Source organism: Bos mutus, chromosome 1, assembly GCF_027580195.1.
Source record: "Bos mutus isolate GX-2022 chromosome 1, NWIPB_WYAK_1.1, whole genome shotgun sequence".
In the NCBI taxonomy this organism is placed as follows: Eukaryota; Metazoa; Chordata; class Mammalia; order Artiodactyla; family Bovidae; genus Bos; species Bos mutus.
Genome location: NC_091617.1, coordinates 79,278,946 through 79,300,749, shown reverse-complemented (window position 1 = coordinate 79,300,749; position 21,804 = coordinate 79,278,946). Strand labels below are relative to the sequence as shown.

At 44.5% G+C, this 21,804-nt stretch overlaps 1 protein-coding gene across 1 annotated transcript in view; it reads left to right on the top strand.

Annotated features, from left to right (window-relative positions):
* Window positions 1–21,074, top strand: part of ST6GAL1 (ST6 beta-galactoside alpha-2,6-sialyltransferase 1) — a 73,212-nt gene extending 52,138 nt beyond the window's left edge. The window contains 3 exon segments of the mRNA XM_070371891.1: window positions 14,402–14,500; window positions 15,716–15,890; window positions 18,239–21,074. Of these exon segments, the coding sequence (XP_070227992.1) occupies window positions 14,402–14,500; window positions 15,716–15,890; window positions 18,239–18,486 (522 nt within the window). The 3' untranslated portion in view covers window positions 18,487–21,074.
* Window positions 21,075–21,804: the final 730 nt, after the last annotated feature.

Below are 21,804 nucleotides of genomic sequence, written 5' to 3'. Positions count from 1 at the left end.
TTAACAATTTGTTAAGAGGGTAGATCTCATTTTGTTTTCTTACTGCAATGAAAAACAGAAGGGCGTATACTCCAGTGTGGGGCTGCTAGTTTAGATAAGGCATATCTTTGGCATGGAATTCTTTCTGTGCGGGCATTACTGAATTGAGAAGGGGACATTCAAAACCTGTATTTAATTTGTGGAAAATAGCTGTGTTTATTTATTTTTTTTTTCAGACACCTCTGTATTTTATTTTATTTTATTTTTTTTTTATTCTTCCAATTTTATTTTATTTTTAAACTTTACATAATTGTATTAGTTTTGCCAAATATCAAAATGAATCCGCCACAGGTATACATGTGTTCCCCATCCCGAACCCTCCTCCCTCCTCCCTCCCCATACCATCCCTCTGGGCTGTCCCAGTGCACCAGCCCCAAGCATCCAGCATCATGCATCGAACCTGGACTGGCAACTCGTTTCCTACATGATATTTTACATGTTTCATTGCCATTCTCCCAAATCTTCCCACCCTCTCCCTCTCCCACAGAGTCCATAAGACTGTTCTATACATCAGTGTAATAGCTGTGTTTAAAATAACCTCTCTCTGACCTCACACCCCATTTCAGCTCAGTTCCCTGCTGCGACTAGTGCTTACACCTCACTCAACCTTAAAAATTTTTTGTCTACACTTTGAGGTCATTTGCTAGGAATTTTTGCATCTATGTTCATGAGGGATGTAAGTTTGTAATTTTGTAATTTTCCCTTCTTATAACATCTGTCAGTGTTTTTGATATCAGAGTAATGCTGCCATTGTAGAGTGAGTTGGGAATTGTTCCTCCAAAATTTTTCTGGAAGGGTTTGTGTAGAATTAGTATTACTGTTTTCTTGACTGTTTGGTAGAATTCACCCAGTAAAGTCATCTGGGCCTAGAATTTACCTTGTGGGAAAATTTTTAGCTACAAATTCAGTTTCTTTAATAGACACATAATAGATAGTTATTCATGTTACTTGTTTCTTCTTGACTTCTTGAGTTTTGGTAGTCTATATCTTTCAAGAAATTTGTTCATTTCTTCTAAGTTATTGACTTTGTTATCATAAAGTTGTTCATAATTCCCTCATTATCCTTCTAATATCTGTGGAATGAGATGTGATGTCTGAGGTGATATGACATCCTTCAAGGTGAGTCATAGTATTGGAAATCCTAGAGCTAAAAATGACTTTGGAGATCAAGTAGCCATTCATTCATTCCAGAATGAGTTCTATTGATCACCTGCTCAATGTGAACAGAGCTAGAACTCATCCACTAACAACAGCAGAACAGAAACAGACATGCTCCCTGCCCTTGTGAAGCCCAGTGTCTTGCTTGATCATTTCATTTTACAAATGAGATAACCGAGGCCTGAGAAGAGAAGGTGACTGGTACAGGTGCATGCAGGGCAATGGCAGGCCATGTAGACTGAACCTTCCTGACACTTGGCCCACGACTCTTTCCTGGTTCTCTGATGACACCTTCTAAGTCCATGTTTTCTCACTCCCATCATCTTATTTATCCACCTCATTTATTACCTAGCTCTCTCATTAGGAGAGGAGGCATTGTGGTCTGTTTTGTTCACATATGCCCAATGCCCAGCTGCCAGAATAGTGCCTATTACATATCTACATTACACAGTAGACATGCAAGAAATATTTGTCTAGTGAAATATAGTCCAGGGAACCTTCTCATTCAATGGATTGCCTCCAAAGTTCCTCCAATTTATTTTTTTTTTTGAGCTTTTTATTTGGAAAAACTTGAAAACCTCTAGAAAAGTTGCAATAATATGATGAATACAAAGAATGCCTATATACCATTTACCTAGATTCACTTATTATTTTTTCATTTTACCCCGTTGCTGTATCATATGCCCTATCTATCTTTCATAATATCTTTTATTTTTTTCATTTGAGAGTGCTAGTGGTAAAGAATTCACCTGCCAATGCAGGAGACATGAGATGCAGGTTTGATCCCTGGGTTGGGAAGATCCCCTGGAGAATGTAATGACAACCCACTCCAGTATGCTTGTTTGGAAAATCCCATGGACACAGGAGCCTGGCTGGCTACAGTCCATGGGTTGCAAAGAGTCAGACATGACTAAAGCAACTTACCATGCGTACATCACAGACATTAATCCCTAAAAACTTATTACAGACAGAGAGTTTACAGCTGCCTCCCCAAATTTGTATGTTGAAACCCTAACTTCCAATATGATAGTATTTGGAGGTGAGGCCTTTGGGAGAGAAATATGTTTAGATGAGGTCCTGAGGTTGGGGTCCCCATGATGAAGGGATTAGGATCCTTATAAGAAGAGGGAGACCAGAGCTTGCTTGCTCTCTGCCACGTGAGGACACATTGAGAAGGTGGCCCTCATCAGTAACCAAATCTGCTGGCACCTTGACCTTGGACTTCTCAGCCTCCAGAACTATGAGAGATCAATGTCTTTTGATTTCTACCATACCTAGTCTATGGTATTTTGTTATAGTAGCTGGAGCAGACTTTGTTGTTGTTGTTGTTACTGAGAAGTAGAGTGCTGCTGTAACAAATACCTATGTGTGAGTTGCTTTGGAACTGTGTACAGGATTGCCGGGAGAAATATCAATAACCTCAGATACGCAGATGACACCATCCTTTTGGCAGAAAGTGAAGAAGAACTAAAGAGCCTCTTGATGAAAGTGAAAGAGGAGAGTAAAAAAGTTGGCTTAAAGCTCAACATTCAGAAAATGAAGATCATGGCATCCAGTCCCATCACTTCATGGCAAATAGATGGGGAAACAGTGGAAACGGTGTCAGACTTTATTTTGGGGGGCTCCAAAATCACTGCAGATGGTGATTGCAGCCATGAAATTGAAAGACGCTTACTCCTTGGAAGGAAAGTTATGACCAACCTAGACAGCATATTCAAAAGCAGAGACATTACTTTGTCAACAAAGGTCTGTCTAGTCAAGGCTATGGTTTTTCCAGTGGTCATGTATGGATGTGAGAGTCGGACTATAAAGAAAGCTGAGCGCCAAAAAATTGATGCTTTTGAACTGTGGTGTTGGAGAAGACTCCTGAGAGTCCCTTGGACTGCAAGGAGATCCAACCAGTCCATTCTGAAGGAGATCAGTCCTGGGTGTTGATTGGAAGGACTGATGCTGAAGCTGAAACTCCAATACTTTGGCCACCTGATGTGAAGAGCTGACTCGTTGGAAAAGACCCTGATGCTGGGAAAGATTGAGGGCAGGAGGAGAAGGGGATGACAGAGAATGAGATGGTTGGATGGCATCATCGAGTCGAGGGACATGGGTTTGAGTGGACTCCAGGAGTTGGTGATGGACAGGGAGGCCTGGCATGCTGCGGTTCATGGGGTCGCAAAGAATCCAACACGACTGAGTGACTGAACTGACTGACTGACTGACTAATGTTTGTGGAAGGTAGAACTTGTGAGTGAAGAAACTGGATATCTAATTGAGGCAAGATTTAGAAATTGTTTTAGGGAATGTGTTGGAGGAGTGGCTTGATTCCTCATGAATGCTTTTATTATAGTAAAATATGAGAGGAGAGAAACAAATTGCAGAAGGAATTATTTAGCAAAAAGGAAACAGAACTTAAGATTTGTAAAATTCCCAGCCTATCTGTATATTGCAAAAAATAAGAAAGCTTGTTTTGACAAAAACACTAAGGGGATGGCCCAAGAAGCATTTGATTTAAAAGGTCAGTTTGGGAGTGAACCACAGACCTAATCAGCCACCCTAGCAGAAACACTGCTAGTTTGAACTAAAGAAGACAAGATGAAGGCAGGCTGTCAGATTTAGATTCTATGGGACCAAACTATAGAGTTCTTTGCCTGCAAATAGATACCATTCTTCAAGACAAGGGATACCAGTGGTGATTCAGAGACCATCAGGGCTGCTTCCTTGGTTCCAAAGGGGAGAGAGGATTGTCTTGATTTCAATAGGCCAGATGGCAGCTGCCCAGGGCCTTGGTGGAGTGACCCCTACCCAGCAGAGCCACGCAGGTAGGACTCATGCCCTACCACATCCATAATGCAAGCATCAAACCAAAGAGGATTATTCTCCAGCCTTAAGCTATAGTGATATTTACTTTGCTAGGCTTGGACCTTTTTGGAACCTGTCATTTCTTTATTTATTCCAATTTCTCCCTTTTGGACTGAGACTCTATCCTATGCCTGTTCCACCACTGTATTTCAGAAGCACATAATTTATCCAGTTTCACAGGTTCACAGCAGGAGAAGGTTTTACTTCAGGTTGAATCGTTTGGTTCTTTTCTGGTTTAGATAATATTTAGATAAGACTTTGGATGTCAGCCTTTAGAATAGATGCTGGAATGAGTTAAAACTGTGGAAGATGTTGAAGTGGAATTAAATGTACTTGCATGTGAGAAGGACATGATTTTAGGAGATACAAGGGTAGAACGTTATGGACTGAATGTTTCTCCCCCAAATTCATACCTTGAAGTCCTCAAAATATAAAGAAGTTCTTGAGGGCGAGGCTTCCATGATGGGATTGGTGTCATAAACAGAGATACCAGAACTTGCTCTCTTTCTGCTGTGGGAGGACACAGGAAGAAGGCAACCGTCTGCAAGCCAGGAAGTGGGCCCTCACATGGAAAGTGAATTTGCTGGTACCTTGATCTTGGACTTCCCAGCCTTCAGAGCTGTGAGAAATAAATGTCTGTTGTTTAAGGCATTCAGTCTGTGGTATATTTGTTGTAGTGCCCTGAACTAAGATAATAGTTTAATGTGTACTTCCTAGGAATAAGAATATTGTCTCAAGTAAGCAAAACATAGTTATCAACTTCATACATTTACATTGATACCATGTATCTGGTATCAATGTAAATTAATCTGGCTGCATTGCAGTTTTGTTAATTTCTCCATTAATGTCTTTTATAATTTTTCTTCTAGTACAGAATCCAGTTCAGGATCAGGTGCTACATCTAGTTGTCATGCTTCTTCAGTCTCCTTTAACCTGGAATAGTTCCATGGCCTTTGTCTTTAAGACATTTAAGCATTTAAAAAAAATTAAGTCCTTTAATTTTTTTTTTTTTTTTTTAGCGTTTATCTGATGCTTTCTCAAGAGGAAATTCAGTTTCTGCACTCTTCGCTGGAAAACTGCACAAATGACATTGTGTCCCTCTTAGAACATCACATCAGGAGGCATCCATATCCATCTGCCCTTCAGCTGATGTTTATTTTGAGCACCTAAATGTGGTGGTGTCTGATGAGACCACTGTATAATTACATTTTCCCTTGAAATCTATGAGTGAACACTTTTAATACTATGCCATTACTCTGCTCTGCATCAAAATTTCCTGCTACATTTAATATGTAGCGATCAGTTTTGCCTGAACCAATCTTTACTATGATGGTTGCAAAATGACGGTCTTTTAATTCCAGCTCCCCCTCCTCCATGTCATCTAGTTAGCACTTAGAATTTTACTATAAGCAAGAAGCCTCCCTTCTCATCCTCCATTTATTTCCTTCCTCCCACTTTTCCTCCCTCCCTCCCTTCTTTCTTTCATTTCTGTATTTGTTATTGGTAAAAACTTATAGATTGCTATATTTTCAATGGTTTATAATTCATTTTATAGTTACAAACTACCTAAGCATTCAATTTTTCCCAGATTTGACAAAGGAACTCCTAGTGGGAGTTCCTTTAAACTGGCTCTTGTTGTTCTGTGACATGCATGCCCTCATCATTTCTTTAAAATACTCCTATACTTTCTGGCATAACAAGATGTTCTAGTTCATTAGTACCTATCTGTTGGGTTTTTAATATTTCATATTTATTAATTTTATCCTGAACATACACACAAAGTGTTCTAGATCAGTGATGGATTTCTTATTTAAATGTGTGTTCAGTTGCATCTGACTCCTCTGAGACGCTATGGACTGTAGCCTGCCAGGCTTCTCTGTCCGTGGGGTTTTCCAGGCAAGAATACTGGAGTGGGTTGCCATTTCCAACTCCAGGGGATCTTCCCAACCTAGGAATTGAACCCACGTCTCTTACATCTCCTGCATTGGCAGGCAGATTCTTTACCACTTGGGGCACCTGGGAAGCCCTTTATTTAAATCCCTTACCTTAAATAATAAATGCATTAATCTCTCTCTGCCTTAGTTTTTATTGTTAGGGCAATGCAGTAAGAGCCAGGCCAATTATCCTACATGAGTAGCCAGTACCCTATAAGAAAGGAACAAAAAAGAAGTGATTTTTTTCCCTTGCTTATAAAAGGCAGGATGTAGCTGTCCTCTTTTCCTCCTAAAGAGAGTCCCCTTCTTACTCCAGCCCTTTGGAATATAAATAAATATATCTAGAGCTCTCTCTGGGTTCCTAGGTCTCTTTCTTCCTACTCCAGAATATCTCTTAGAATATCTCTGTATTAATCTTGAGTTATAGTCGGAGTTATAACCATTTAGCTTCTCGGGGAGATAAGCAAAGTTTCATTATGTTTGGAGTCAGAGAAGAGCAGTTAACTAGACAAATTAGCTGTAGATTTTATTATCATGATTTATAAAGTCTCAGGAGTCTAGGGCTTTTTGCAAGAGTGCTGAGACATCATGGTAAGTTTTACTTCCCCATACTATTCTACCCTAGTTCTGGGATATGCCATTTCTTCCCAAGGAGCTCTGATTCCTTTAAGTGAAAAATGACATTAGAAACTAAGATTTAGGTACTAGGTATGTTCATGCCTAATGAAGTAATCTTTGCTTCTTGGCCCTTTCAGTAGGTAGAGGAAATATATACTGGTACACACACAATACACATACTTGTGTATTTGTTCATTTATATATATATATATATGCATGTGAAAGTCGCTCGTCTGACTCTGTGACCCTATGGACTATACAGTCCATGGAATTCTCCAGGCCAGAGTACTGGAGTGGGTAGCTGTTCTCTTCTCCACCAGATCTTCTGAACCCAGGGATCGAACCCAAGTCTCCCGAGTTGCAGGAGGATTCCTTACTGTCTGAGTCACCAGGGAAGCCCATATATATGCATACTGCTGCTGCTGCTAAGTCACTTCAGTCATGTCTGACTCTGTGTGACCCCATAGACGGCAGCCCACCAGGCTCCTCTGTCCCTGGAATTCTCCAGGCAAGAATACTGGAGTGAGTTGCCATTTCCTTCTCCAATGCATGCATGCATGCTAAGTCGCTTCAGTCATGTCCCACTCTGTGCAACCCTATGGACAGCAGCCCACCAGGCTTCTCTGTCCACAGGACTCTCCAGGCAAGAACACTGGAGTGGGTTGCCATTTCCTTCTCCATATATATGCATACTTGTAGGTATATGTACACATCCATATCAGATCAGATCAGATCAGTCGCTCAGTCGTGTCCGACTCTTTGCGACCCATGAATCGCAGCACGCCAGGCCTCCCTGTCCATCACCAATTCCTGGAGTTCACTCAGACTCACGTCCATTGAGTCAGTGATGCCATCCAGCCATCTCATCCTGTCGTCCCCTTCTCCTCCTGCCCCCAATCCCTCCCAGCATGCACATAAGTCTGTTTTAGAAATGATAGACTCTACTTGATACCTCAGTCTATTCAGGTAAAGGTACTTGCCTTTCCATTGTGTATTTGCATCCCCTCTTCTTCCACAGTGAGAATCCTCCTCCTAACAACATCAGCACACTGATTTATTTGGTTATATCTGTAATACATCTAGAGTAATTTGAAAATTATTTTGTGTATCTCTACATAAAGCAAACCTATTTAAAGTTCAGGATTTGTTTGCAGTTCTCTTTCACACCCTGCCCAAAATTAAGGGTTTATGGCCAACTAATGTGTACCTAAGTTACCTTGATTAGCTATTCTGTTTCTCTTCACTTTGATTATGAATTCATTTGAAATTCAATTGTACTCATTTTGTTTCGATTCTAGGTTTTTCTTTTTCTTCTTCTAAAAAAATATGCAGAATGTTAACATGCTTCTAGAATTCAAAACTACCCAAAAAGGCATACTCAGAAAAGCATTACTTCCTACTGAATTCCTTCCACCTATCTCACTACCACGCTTTGTATATAACTGACTACTGTTTTGTGATTTCTTCTATCTATAAAGACAGATAGATGTATATATGTGTTCTTTTTTTTTTAATTCCCATATTCTGTACAAAAATACAGTGGACTGTATATACTCTTCTATACTCTCCTTTTCCCCAGTGCTTTCTGGAAATCACTCCATATCAGTTCACAGAAATCTTCCTCATTCTTTGTTGCATCTGCATAGTACTCCTTTGTGGGTAAATTTCACAGCTTATTCTATCAATCTCCTTTGCTCAAACATTTAAGTACTTTCCAACCTTTATTTCCCCTACTACTTTACGGTTCTTTGAATGACTTTTCCTGTGATTACAGGTTGAATGATAGGACCCTTGGATTTTGGGTTTGTGGTAGGTTTCAATTTGTGCTGCCCTTAAGTTTAGCACTTCCCTGTCTAGATTCAGTTTGCAAAGGTCAGGTCTTCCCTTAAGACCCACAGACTCCATATTTTTACATCTCCTCAAGACCCTGAAGATCCTTTTGTCTTCCTAGAGCATTAACTAGCTTTGCAACTGTGGCAGATTTGCAAATCTAACAGCCAGAATACAAACTTTATCATCCCTTAACATTTTTGAAAGAAGATTGCTTAGTATAATGAGACGTTGGGCAGACCTTGCTTTGTACTGTAGGTCCATCCCTTCCGAGCTCTGTGATTGTGGGCCAGGTATATAATCTCTTAGAGCTTCCTCTTCAAGCCCTGTTTGGGGCTTGGAAATAATGTGAGGAGTAAATGAAAAGACATCAAACTGGACTGTTGTGTGAGTTTAACAAAACTGTTAAGTCTAGACTCTATAGTTAAGATGTATCAGTATCTACACCCACACCACACCCACACAGAAAGTGTATTAATTTCCTAGGCCCACCATGACAAAACACCACAGATAGTGTGGCTGAAACAACAGTGATTTATTTTCTCACAGTTCTCCGGGGCAGAAGTACTAGATCAAGGTGATGTCAAGGTTCATTTCTGACAAGGGCTCTTTCTGGCTTGAGGATGGCCACCTTCTATGCCATTACGTGTGCATGTGAGTTGAAGGTAGAGAGAGATCTCTGCTATCTCTTCCCTGTCTTATAATGACCTCAGTTTTATTAGATAAGGGCCCCATCTTTAGGACCTTATTTAATCTTATCTCCCCAAAGCCTTATGTCCAACATAATTACATAGGGGATTAGGGCTTCAACATATGAATTTGGGAGGGATACAATTCAGTTTGTAACAGAGGGAAAGAAAGATTTGGTAAGAAAAAAGACCAACATACTCACAGTGAGAATATCTGAAGAATGCAATTATATATGATTACTTTCTTCTATATGTATATAGATAGATGGATGTGTGTGTATGTGTGCGTGTGCATTCTTGTATTCTCTTTTAACTTTCTGCAGTGACTATTTCTAACTTTGACTAGAAAGCCTACTTTAAACGGGTTTCTAAATAGCAACAACCCATCTCCCCAGTGTAGTCTTTTCCTGGCACAGACCTCCTTGGGGGTCTGTTGCTCTGGAAATGATTTACTTTCCTCATCATGAGGCCCTGGGGATCCCCGAACTCAGGTCAGACTGCATGAGGGTGAGTACAGGAGCATTTGAGAAGAGCTTTATTTTTAAGTCCCTTGTGCTGCAGTTGGACAAAGGACTGAGATGTTGTCCAGACATGTCTAGTCACCCAGGCAGGGCCTTACAGGATGGTCATGTCTTATAAATAAGGCACCTGGGCCCCAGATAGGGCAATGGTCCTCCTAAGACCACAAGCGAGTTAGACACAAAGTCGTCTCCCAATTCCCCAAGCACTTTTAAGCCTTTTTTTGTTGTTTTGAGGAAATCCTTGACTCTTTTATAAAGGGGTACCAAAATTAATACGTAAGTCCAGAGCTATGTTCTTCTAAGGCTGAGGGGTGCTTGCTGGTTTCTCCTCTTTCCTTCCACCAGATCCCAGCCCTGGTCACTTTCTTTTCCTTCTCCAGATAAAACAAGAATTTACCTTCACCTCTTCTTAATTTTCTAGATTACTTTCTCACTTGTCTCAAGTGGCTCAAGTAAATGACCATTTCCCCACTGTGTACAGTGAGAACTGAGATCGGTCTGATCCTCAGAGTGTGCTGGTTTATTTGAATATCTTGTGGTTTATGAATACAGCCCTGTGGGAACAGAAACAAGCCTGCTAAGAGCTAGGCTCTGAAATCTGGTCCTGATTCTTCCTTATACTTATCTGGAAGTCTCAGACCTCAGTTTACCTTCTGAAAATCATGGGTTTGGATTCAGTCTTTTGAGGATTTTCCTGTATGACACAGGAAAACTTAGGAAGCAAAATTCTTGTGACACATTTTCTTTTTTTTAAAATAATATTTATTTAGCTGTGTCGGGTCTTAGTTGTGATATGCAAGCTTAGTTCCCCTACAGTGTGTGGAATCTTAGTTCCCTGACCAGGGATGGAACGCAGGTCCCCTGCATTGCAAGGTGGATTCTTAACCACTGACCACCAGGGAACTCCCTCATGACACTTCCATACCCTCATCAAGTGCTTTCTTTGACGTTTTCTGCCACAGGTGTTCCACCCTATCTTCTTAGCAGTGAAGTAGGTAGATTAGAAGTTTAGAATCTGGAACCAGACAAAAGGGATCCCATTCAGACTCCCTGAGTTACTAGCCATATGGTTTGGGTAAACTACTAATACTTAGCATCTCTGAGTCTGCTCCCTTATTTATAAAATGGGTATATTAAGAATTGCTACCTAAGATTGTTGTAAAAATGAGCTAACATATAAAAGAGTCTGGCTTAGAATAAACATCATTTAAGCAGCATCTGTGATCATCATAGTTATCCTTTATCATAAAGGAGAAAACTTTCTGCATCTCTCTTGGATTTGCGAGGACAGTAACACCACAGACCCTGGGAGAGTATCAAGGTGCAGGAAGTACTGCTCCTGGCCTCCGGCTTTGTGTACTAAAAAGACAGCTTGAGAGAAACATTTTTAAAAATCCCAGTTATCTCTAATCCTGAGTCAGGGATAAATCACCTGGTGTCAGTCCTCTACATAGAAAGCAGCATAGCTTAAGAAAGGACACTTTCAGTATACCAGCAGTTTCTGGTGGTGGGGTGGGGGCCTGTGGAGTGGGATGGGGACAGGGAGTGAAATTGTAGAGTTCAGTCTTAAAAGTCCTATATAAGATAGTTTGAGGGTGTCCCTCTGCCCACCCCTTATGTCTATCTTGCAAAGCCCTGTCTGCCAGGATGCCCACTCTGCCTTTGGACTATAGCACTGAATTCCTGTGCTGTGAGTTACCATGTTTCCCACAGAAAGAGGAAAGTGCTTGATGTTGGAAGATCTGGGTCCCACTTCTGGTTCCTGTGGCCTCTCGCCTGTGGCACTCCAGGCCAGTTGTCTCATCCTTGAACTTCAAAACTCTATTCTATCCCCACATACCGGCTGCTGTTCTTTCCATGTTCTCGTTTTAGGAAAGTGGCCTGAGGGCCAGGACTCACCTTGACCTCTTTTTCCTTCACTTTCAACATCCAGTTAGTCTGCAAGTCTACAGACTTGGTTCAATTGTCCAAGGTTCAATTGTCATTGAACTCTTGCAGCAACTCTATTAGGTAGATACTATTGACTTGATTATTCATATTTGTACATGAATTATTCATATAGCTGACGGTTGTAACTTTTTCATTTCTCCATCATTTTTACTTATGCTATAGTAGCATCTTCTATCTGAGCTTCCTTTTCTGCAAAAATTCTAGTCCAGAACACTGGTCTGTTTGGATCCTTCTCACGAGCCTTCACTGGTCCTGTAATCTACTGAGGAAACCCTGAGCTCCCCCGAGTGGCACTTACCTACATTTCTCTGACCGCTTCAGGGTCTCCCTTTGTGTCTAAGCCACACTGGACAATCTTCAATTCCTAAACAAGCTCTTCACTTTACTTACTAGAATTAGGTTTGTCGGCAAGTGACAAGAATACTCTGCCCACCTCTCAATACTAGTTTAACAAGATAAAACTATATTTCTCATGTAAAAGAAGTCTAGAGCTGGTATAGTGTTCCAGAGAGCCAGGAACCCAGACTTCTACTACCTCATGCATCTGCCATTCTACCACGTGACTTCCACTTCATGGTCCAAGGTGGCTGCTCAAGTTACAGCTATTATACCCACCGTTTGCAGCAGGAAGGAGGAAGGAACAAGGAAGGTCATAACCCTGCCTCTAAGAACAGTTTCTGGGAGTCACACTTGCTTACACACCATTGGTCAACATTTTGTCACACAGCCACACCTAGCTGTTAGGCTAGGAAATTTTTATTTTGGCTAGTGTTTATTTTAGATAGCCATGTGCTGAGGTAAACATTGCTTCCAAGGAAGGAGAGGATGGGTACAGGGTGACACCTAGGAGTCTGCCATGTAGTCTCACATCTGGGGGGTGTGCACGTTGTTCCTTCTGTCCAGGTCCTCTTCCCTCTCCCTTCTCAGTCCCTTGGCTTGGCCTAGCCTTATCTGTCCCTTAACACTGATACCTCATGCCCATCCTCACTCTGGCACCCTGTGACTGCCTGGGGCTTCTTAGCACCCAGTACAACTGCACAGTCTCTGGCCAAGGTGGGCCCACCACCAATATTTCTTCTTTCAAAGATACACTGAAGAAATGGGATTATGTTCTTCAGGCTCCCAGGACCTTCCTACATCTGGGGGAAAGTATAGCGATGGGGTAGCTGAATGATCTTAAAGGCTCATGGCAGACTGCCGCTCTTGGTTGTAGAGACAACCCATCTTCCCACAGTGGGACACTGTTTAGGTCTCAGCCTTCGTGATGGTGAGCAATCAATGTGGGGTTACTGTTGTGATTCTTGCTTTCAATTCCAGTCAGTTCTTGATTTGATTTTTGCCATTTGTTTCTCTCATTTTAAACCTGGGCAGTATCTCCCACATGCCTTTTAAGGTGACTGACCGCTGGTCTCGCGTATCAGCTTTGTCCCTTAAGAGGGACACAACTTCTTTCATTGCTAAGCCTTCAGGCCCTTCCTTGGTCTTTCTCACTCCCTGCAGTGCCCCCACTGGATCCTCAGGACAGCTCCTGAGATAGGAGGGCAGTGTTACCTGCACTCACAGATGAGCATGAGGACCTAAGTGACTGCCGGACTTGCTCGCAGTCATTGGACATGTGGCAAAGCCAAGAACTGAGCCGGGTCTTTCTGTAATAAGTGTAGTAGCTTTCACCTTCTGCTGCCACACTTCTATTTTAATAAGTACTTTAACATTTCTGTGCATAATTTCTTCCCAAATTTAGGAGTCTCCTAGGATAAAAGGCAAAATGTGAAATTACTGAGTCAAGGTGTATAAATATAGTTTTTAAGAAGGCTGTTAATGTGTTTTGCAAAATTGATCCAGCAGGGATGTCCTGTGGAGCCTTATCACAGTCACATTTTGCCCAGGCTAGTCCAAGAGTTGGGGAGCCTGAGAGTGTGGGGAGGAGAGAGGCTGGCTGGTTCCTCAGCAAGGTGCATGTGAGCCTCCCCCCAGCCTGGGGGGATTCTCATGTTTAAGTGTATGCCATGGCCCCTCCAGTGCTTTGGCCACCTCATGCGAAGAGTTGACTCATTGGAAAAGACTCTGATGCTGGAAGGGATTGGAGGCAGGAGGAAAAGGGGATGACAGAGGATGAGATGTCTGGATGGCATCGGTGGACTTGATGGACGTGAGTTTGAGTGAACTCCAGGAGTTGGTGATGGACAGGGAGGCCTGGTGTGCTGCGATTCATGGAGTCACAAAGAGTCAGACATGACTGAGAGACTGAACTGAACTGAACTGATGGCCCCTCCACATGGGCCAACTACTTTGGTGCTCAAGCACAGATTCTGCCATCCGGTCCAATGTGGCAGAAACCAGCACCTGTATCGGACTCTCAGATGTCCCGTGTCTGTCTCCAGCATGCTTTGTAATAGTAACTACTACATGCCGGGCTTGATAGGTGATTGAAGGGCTTTTCAGAGATCATTTTGGTTATATGTGATTCTGACTTTAAACCTTAGCCCCCTGACCTCCATACGAGGCATGACCACAGAGGACTCTCTACCCCAAGCCATGTTCACTGTACCCTTTCTCCAATAATCTCAAAAGTCTGAGTGGAACCCTTTCTGCTATGTGGCTGATGGGTTATGACAAAATGTCCTTTAAGGTCCACACAGTTCCAGCTGTCATCTTTGCCTTCTTCTCACAAGTTCTGCCCCAAAACTTAAGACACTTCACTGGGCTCTAGGGCCTCACTCAGGTGGCACTTACGATGTGACAGATAGTACTACAAGCCAACACTCACATGTAAATGTCCAGGTGACAGCCTGTCTGTTTCTTCCTGCAGTTGGTCACCACAGAAGCAGGCTTCCTCAAAGACAGTTTGTACAATGAAGGAATCCTAATTGTGTGGGACCCATCTGTTTACCATTCAGATATCCCAAAGGTAAGTGGATGTCCATGGGAAATTGGGATTGGGTCACCTGTTTTCTATACATTTCCCTGATGTACTGGGTTTTTAAAGTTGTGGTTGACCTAGCCACCCTGAGGGCTGACTGGTTCCATTTCAGGGCACCTCACTTTTGGATTAGTTGTTCAGGAGAATTCCTGTCCTATACCAGTGCTTTCCATGCCCGCCCTGCATTGCCATGTATTTGTCTCCCAACTATGGTCTGTATCAGGAGTAGTAGTGGCTGGATTTCCCACCATCTGGGGTGGACTGTGTTCATGTAATAATTATTTCTGATGAGCAGTAGCAGGCATACACAGTTGTTGTTATCTCTCCTATACACAATATTACCATAATATTACTTGCCCCACACTTCAGTTTCCAGACACTTTTCATTTCACTCTTATAGCAACAGAAATAAGTAGGCAGAAGCATGGTTATTCCCATTTTACAGATGAGGAAAACAATGTGGTGGTGGTGGTAGGGTTATCTGCCTGGGACTTGATTTGCTAAGCAGAAGGCCCAGATCTGCAACATCAGCTTTTCCAGGGCAGGAGACAGTCTCAGTCCTGCTGGGCTCTAGCTTCTCTGGCCTCTCACTGTTTGTCACACAAGTCAGCTGGCCTCTCCCTGGCATGGGCTGCAGTGGCCACAGGAGAAAGGCTTTGAGGAGGAGGGACAGAGAGCACTCTCCTTGGTTGACTCAATTCTCATGCTGGACACACTGGTAGCTGACAGGCTCTGGTGATCCCTGGCACCCTCCTCGACCTACCTCAGTTTACAGTTTTGCACTGATCTCACTTAGAACTGAAATTTGCCTGGGTCAGGTCAAGGACTGTGAGTCCACAGCTGTGGCAATCTGGGTCCCAGTTTTCACCCCTTTAAAAAAGAGAGGTGGGATTAGATAGGGCCAAGAGCCCCTCTCAGCTCTGATCTCTTTCCCAGTCTGTGATCCTGAGGTCTGAAGCTGTTCCATGGTCACCAAGAGCAAATGTCCCTGTGAGCATAGGCTATGTGCTGGGTGCCCTGCTATCAGGTGAGAGCTGTGATATGGAGAAGCATGGAGTCTATCTCGATGAAGCGATGTCTCTCAGGAGTCTGCCACGAGTGGTCCCTCCCCACCTCCCCTAGTCCTCAGAGGATGATGAACGCCGGGGTGGCAGCAGACCAGCCCATTGCTCTCCTTGAGGAGACCTCTTCCTTCTTTTTCAGTGGTACAGGAATCCCGACTACAGTTTCTTCAATAACTTCAAGAGTTATCGTAAGCTGCATCCTGATCAGCCCTTTTACATCCTCAAGCCCCAGATGCCTTGGGAGCTGTGGGACATCATTCAAGAAATCTCCTCGGAGCTGATCCAGCCAAACCCCCCATCCTCTGGGATGCTTGGTGAGTCCATGTCTGAGAAAGACCTTCTGGTGCTTGTCTCTACAATAGAGTAGCTTTCTTCTGGGGTCTCATTCATTTGTTCATTTACCAAACAGTTGCTAGTTTTTGCTATATTTTTATGCTGAGGCAAATTCCAACTAAGACACAGAGATCAATATGATAGAATCTTCTTCTTTAACTTCAGGGTGTCCAGTGGGAGCATTTGGTCAGGTGTCTGAGGCAACATTCAGTTTGTGCCAGGAAAGCGTGACCAGCTTGGTGCCATAGGAGAGAGGACCCCTTCTAGGGAGACAGCCTGAGAACTTTGTGGAGAAGAGGACCAGACCTGGGAAATGGGAGAGTTGGCAAGTGGATGTGGAGTAAAAAGGGAAGCACAGAAAAGATGAGGCAGGAGGAGTAGGGCTGGGACTTGGGTGAGGCCAGCCAGGCACCTACTTCAGATGTACAATTTAAGGAGCTGCCATGAAATTCAGAAACAAATGATATCTTAATAGTGTCTTTAAAAAAATCACAGTGAAAAATTTCATGATAGACAAAATATTAAAATTTTAGATAAAGGATCAGTAATAATGCCATTATTGTCGTGAGCCATATTAGAATCTGAAGAAAAAGGAAGAATCAATAATATTCAGAATTTCACCTAGTGACCACCCTGTCTGTGGCCCTGAGAGAAGACTGAGTGGTGAAGCTGCACTTAGTTTGGGGGTCACAAATGGAGTTGTGGGTGCCGATGTGGGGGCGGGCCGGGGTCAGAGTGCTGAGGGCCCTTAGTGCTGGCTGCAGACTTCTTCTTGGACTTACTCCACAGCTCTCTGCCCTCATGGCCTGTCTGCCCCTCGCTCGCTGCCTCTCACTGAGTTCAGCTGGACCACAGGCACTTTCTGCCAGATGCCCCCTGGCACTGTCATCTGCCCACCTGCCTTCCCTATTAGACTGCAGCTCCCTCAGGGCGGAACTGTGTTTGCCTCTTCCTTGTAGGGGCACAGGGCAGGCCTGAAGTAAATGTTCTTTGAGTAAATGAACAAATGCTTTATTATCAGAGGCATTTCCTGATAGAGATGAAGGTGCTTTCAGTATCCCATCTGCTTTATGCCTTTCTCTTCAGCTTTTGGATAGGTGCCTTGGGGGTACTTCCTGGACCCCTTTTGAGCAGGAGTAGATGGAGAGCATCCTAGGGACACTCTCCTGTTGCCCCACTGCCTGCCTTTGCTTGTGCTGTCCCCTCCACCAGCAGTCCTTCCCCCTTGCCCATCCCTCATGGCCAGAGCCCTTGCCAGCCCCGACACCAGTGCTCCGGGGGGCTCATGAGAGCCCGCTCTCATAGAAGCCTCCCTCCCCTCATCTGGAAGCACAACTGCTGGGCCATCGTCACTTAGTTGCATATGTCTTTTCTCACCCATCATACCAGGGTGGGGGACAGCCAGAGGGGGTTAACAGGGCTTTCCCCATGTCTAATTCTTCTGGAACAGAGCTGCTGCTAGCAGTTTACAATTTTGCTGTTAGTAAGAACTGTTCATCATAAAGGTTCCCTATATTGATGGTTGACAAGAGCAGTCTTAGAGCCATGATCTTATTGCATCTGAACAGTAGCCTATGTGGTAGGGAGAGTGGGTAGATCGCCCCCTTGGGACAGGTGGAGAACCTGAGACCCCTAGAGGGACGTGTCCTGCAGGAGATGACTGAGCCAGGTGGGGACGAGCATGGGGGATGGGAGGCATCCCCCGTCTCTTGTTGGGTCTGCACCTCTGTGTTCTGTACCCCTCCCTGAGCGCATCACCCACCACACACTCTCAGCTCCTCTCTTCTGTCTGACTGAGCCCATCAATACAGACCAGCACATGCTCCTGTAACAGCTGTCCCCCTCTCATATGAGGCACGAAGCCTTCCTTCCCCACACTGTTTCATCAGGTACTACTGTAAGAAACACCTTCCAAATAACCAGCTACGAGGCTCATCCAAGATACAGACATGAGAGAAAGTAATATCTGCATGGAATGGTTCTGTCTCCTCAGTCACCTTACCCTCTCTCTTCACAGAGCTTCTTGACAGTGATTAGTTCATTGACTGATGGTGGAGCCCTTCAATTCATTAATGTTTAGGGAGGACCTGCTGGGCACTGGGCTCTGACCTGGGTGCTGAGCATACGAAGGTTCGTGAGCCCTGCACCCTGAGGAGCAGCCTGTTGGATGGGCTTACTAGAGCAACTCAGACTAGGAATCACACTCATGAACAGACATTCCAGACATACCTCTCCAGCTTTCAGGGCATGAGCTGTGGGGCTCCTGGGCAGAACTCCGGGGAGCCAGGGTGGGTTGTTGCACAGGACTCAGCTCTGCTCTCCTTTCCAGGCATTGCCATTATGATGTCACTGTGTGACCAGGTGGATATTTACGAGTTCCTCCCATCCAAGCGCAAGACTGACGTGTGCTACTACTATCAGAGGTATTTCGACAGTGCCTGCACAATGGGCGCCTACCACCCACTCCTCTTTGAGAAGAACATGGTGAAGTACCTCAACCTCGGCACGGACGAGGACATCTACCTGCTTGGAAAAGCCACGCTGCCTGGCTTCCGGACAATTCGCTGCGGAGCATAAGCTCCCCAGCCAGGCCCCCTCACCCTTCCCCACTGGCATTTTACAGCTGGTCTTCTGGCCACCCCAGGCCTGGGAAGGAAGACTGTGTTCCTGAATAATCACAGCCCACACTTCAGGCAGCAAGAGCCCTGGGGCTTCAGAAACTCAAGGGTAGGGCTCCCAGCCCAGCCTGCCCTGTTGTCACGGGAGTGTGTGAACCCAGAGCCTCCTGTCTCACTCATATATACCCATTTAGCATTCCCTCCAGAAAGGGTCCTCCCACCCCCAACCTAGGTAAACGCAAAATCCACCTTTCCCACCAGGGCTGCCAAAACTGGTCTGCTTTCCCCACCAGAATGATGTTGTTATTGCGAACCAGGGAAACAGAAAAAAAGGTACAGTCTCTATCCTCACGGAGAAGGTGATGGCACCCACTCCAGTACTCTTGCCTAGAAAATCCCATGGACGGAGGAGCCTGATAGGCTGCAGTCCATGGGGTCGCGAAGAGTCGGACACGATTGAGCAACTTCACTTTCACTTTTCACTTTCATGCATTGGAGAAGGAAATGGCAACCCACTCCAGTGTTCGTGCCTGGAGAATCCCAGGGACGGGGGAGCCTGGTGGGCTGCCGTCTATGGGGTCGCACAGAGTTGGACACGACTGAAGCGACTTAGCAGCAGCAGCAGCAGCAGCTCCATCCTCAAGTTGCCTATAGATCAGTGCGAGAGACCAGATAGATTCAGTGTGCTTAATGCACTGGGGCTTGTGGGTTGGGCTTGCTGTGTGGCTTTTTTTGCACCCAGGAGGGACCACACCCTTCCCGTGTCAGTGGGTGATAGAGGGCTTCACGGAGCTGGGGGCTGTGAAGTGTAAAATTCACTTTTTCCTTTAGAAAAGGAGAAACATGTCAAGCAGACTTTGTCTAAGTCATCTGAGATGTGTTTTCCTATCTGCCTTTATTACCTGTATTTAAGAACTGCCTGAGTTTACAGGCTCAAGGTACTTTTTGAGGAACCCCCCTCATGTCTGAGGCATCAACTGAAGCCCCATACAGATGCCAGGCAAGCCAGATGCCAAAACCCTGATTTCCCCAGGCTTGCCTGGCCTGAGCCTAGCCTAGCCTACCAGCTGGGTGTGCACAGCCTATCCAAGTCTTCCTTTTTGATGCCCACCCCCAAACCTCCTCCTGCCATCCTGTTTTTCCCTTTAATCTTCCCACTCCCAAATTACTTTCAAGCATTTTACACTTTAAAATTTCCTGACTTTTTTTTTTAACCTTCATGGGCCTTTTGTGAAAGGCCTCTCAGGGAGTGGGAACGTGGTTTCCTAGGACTTAAGAGTCGCTCTCAGAGGTCAGAACCTTGGAGATCATGACTATTTCTCACCAGGTGTATCAGAGCACTGTGCCCCCACCCCCGCCTGCAAGGGAGCAACATCAAAGCCTCTGGACAGAGGTCTGTCTGCTGTGGTCTGTCCACACACACTCTGGACCATTGTGCTAAGTCCCCTCCCCTGATGGGGAGCCACACTAGACTGGACCAGGCTTCTGGACTCCTGAGCTAGCCCTATGTGCTCATGGGTCTTGAATGTCTGAGGTCCAGACCAGCTGCTGTGGAGCTGGAGTACTCATTCATGGTCAAACCGCTGGCTTGTGCAGGCAGTAGAAAGAGCTCTGGAGTGAGAAGCCCTGGGTTTTCAAAGTGATGCTCCCCTATTACTCGCCATGCCACCATGGGCAAATTCTCCTCTCTGAGCCTATTTCCACATTTGTAAAATGGGTGGTGAGCCTGCCTCACAGGTGCTCTGAGGGTTACCTGGGAGAAGGCAGGTGCTCAGTGCATGCTGGATTTCTCCCTTCCTTTACTAAGATCCTGCCCTGTGCCCACACCTGGCAGCATCCTGCTGTGAAGCAGGCCAGAGAGTGGGCTTTGTCCTCAGGGAATGTAATGTCCTATTGGGAGACAATAATACCTACCCTGCTTGGAATACCCTGGCAACCATCCGAGGGAGTGGAGGGTGCAGAATGTGTCCCTGCTCAGGCCTGATCCACTCTGGGATGGGCAGAGCACTTGGGCCACTGGCCACTGTGACCCCAGGCTTTTCCACGTCTGTGGGCCCAAGAATTCCTGGGAGTCCCTGAATCATGAGCATGGAGTGCAGAGGGAGGTGACATTCCATCGCCAGGAGAGATATATTGGTATGGACACTGAGACTACACTGGGTAGATTCTAGCTTTTATATGTTATATTAAGAGATCAAGTTAATTTAATTGTGCTTTCTCAACCTGGAAACGGGTAGAATGCAAATAAGATGTGGATATTCTCGTTAGTCTGATTAAATGTTTTATATTTGTGACAGGCAATTTAAAAATTATGACTGTGTCTTGTAGGAAATCCACTGTCTCTAAGCTGTTCTGTTTTATTCAGTAGCCATCTGTTCATTCTCTATCATGAAGTCCTCAAATCTTTCCATCTCAATCAAATAAGCTATTGATATTGGCCTGGAGTTGAGACGTCAGTCTCAGAAACTTCTGAATCATGTCCTAAGCTATTTCTGAATTATCCAAAGATTATGTAAAATTTTAAAATAAATGATTGTTCAAAACTTGTATCTGTCTTTTCTTGTTAAGGGGACAACTGCTCATTGTCAATTCTTGTCTCCGAAGAAGACACAACAGGAATCCTGAACCCCCAAACCCTCCCCCATGAGCTCCTCTGCCTTAGCCTCTTGTCACTTCTACAAGAAAAGAACTACTTACACAGCAGGATATCATCTATGAGATAGTGACTGGTTTGTTTTCTTCCTTTTGCTCTTGCTTGGATTCAAATGACAAAGCTGTTGTTCATCCAACACCTCAAGGAAGGGCTGCAGGAGGACAGAAAGCAGAATGAAAGGAAGTTCTCACCTTGGTTTTCAAAAGTCTAAAACCCTTAAAGGATTTAAGGCTAACCCAAGGGGATAGCCAAGTTGTTTAGATACAGAAATTTCTGCCCAAACCTCGGGAGAATGGGAGTTCAAAAGAGGAGCGACAGAAAAAGAGATTTCAATTAGTTTGGAAACTGAGATCTGTGCTTGCCAGATTTACAATAGCCTTAAGTCTCTTTTAGGTCCTTTCAACTGGTGAGCTGGGTTTTAGGGTGGCACCAGGCTTCTCTGTTTGAACCTTGTGGGGAGCTTCTGCCACCTCCACAGGTTGCCTTTTCCCTTGGATCCTACTCTGGTATCTGCTGCTTATTTTAAGGTGTGTATGTTAGGGATGCGGGAGGAAGAATGAGAACCTGGCTTCTTCTTTACCTTATCAGCCATTTAAGCAGAAGAAAGACACAAATCACAAAGAG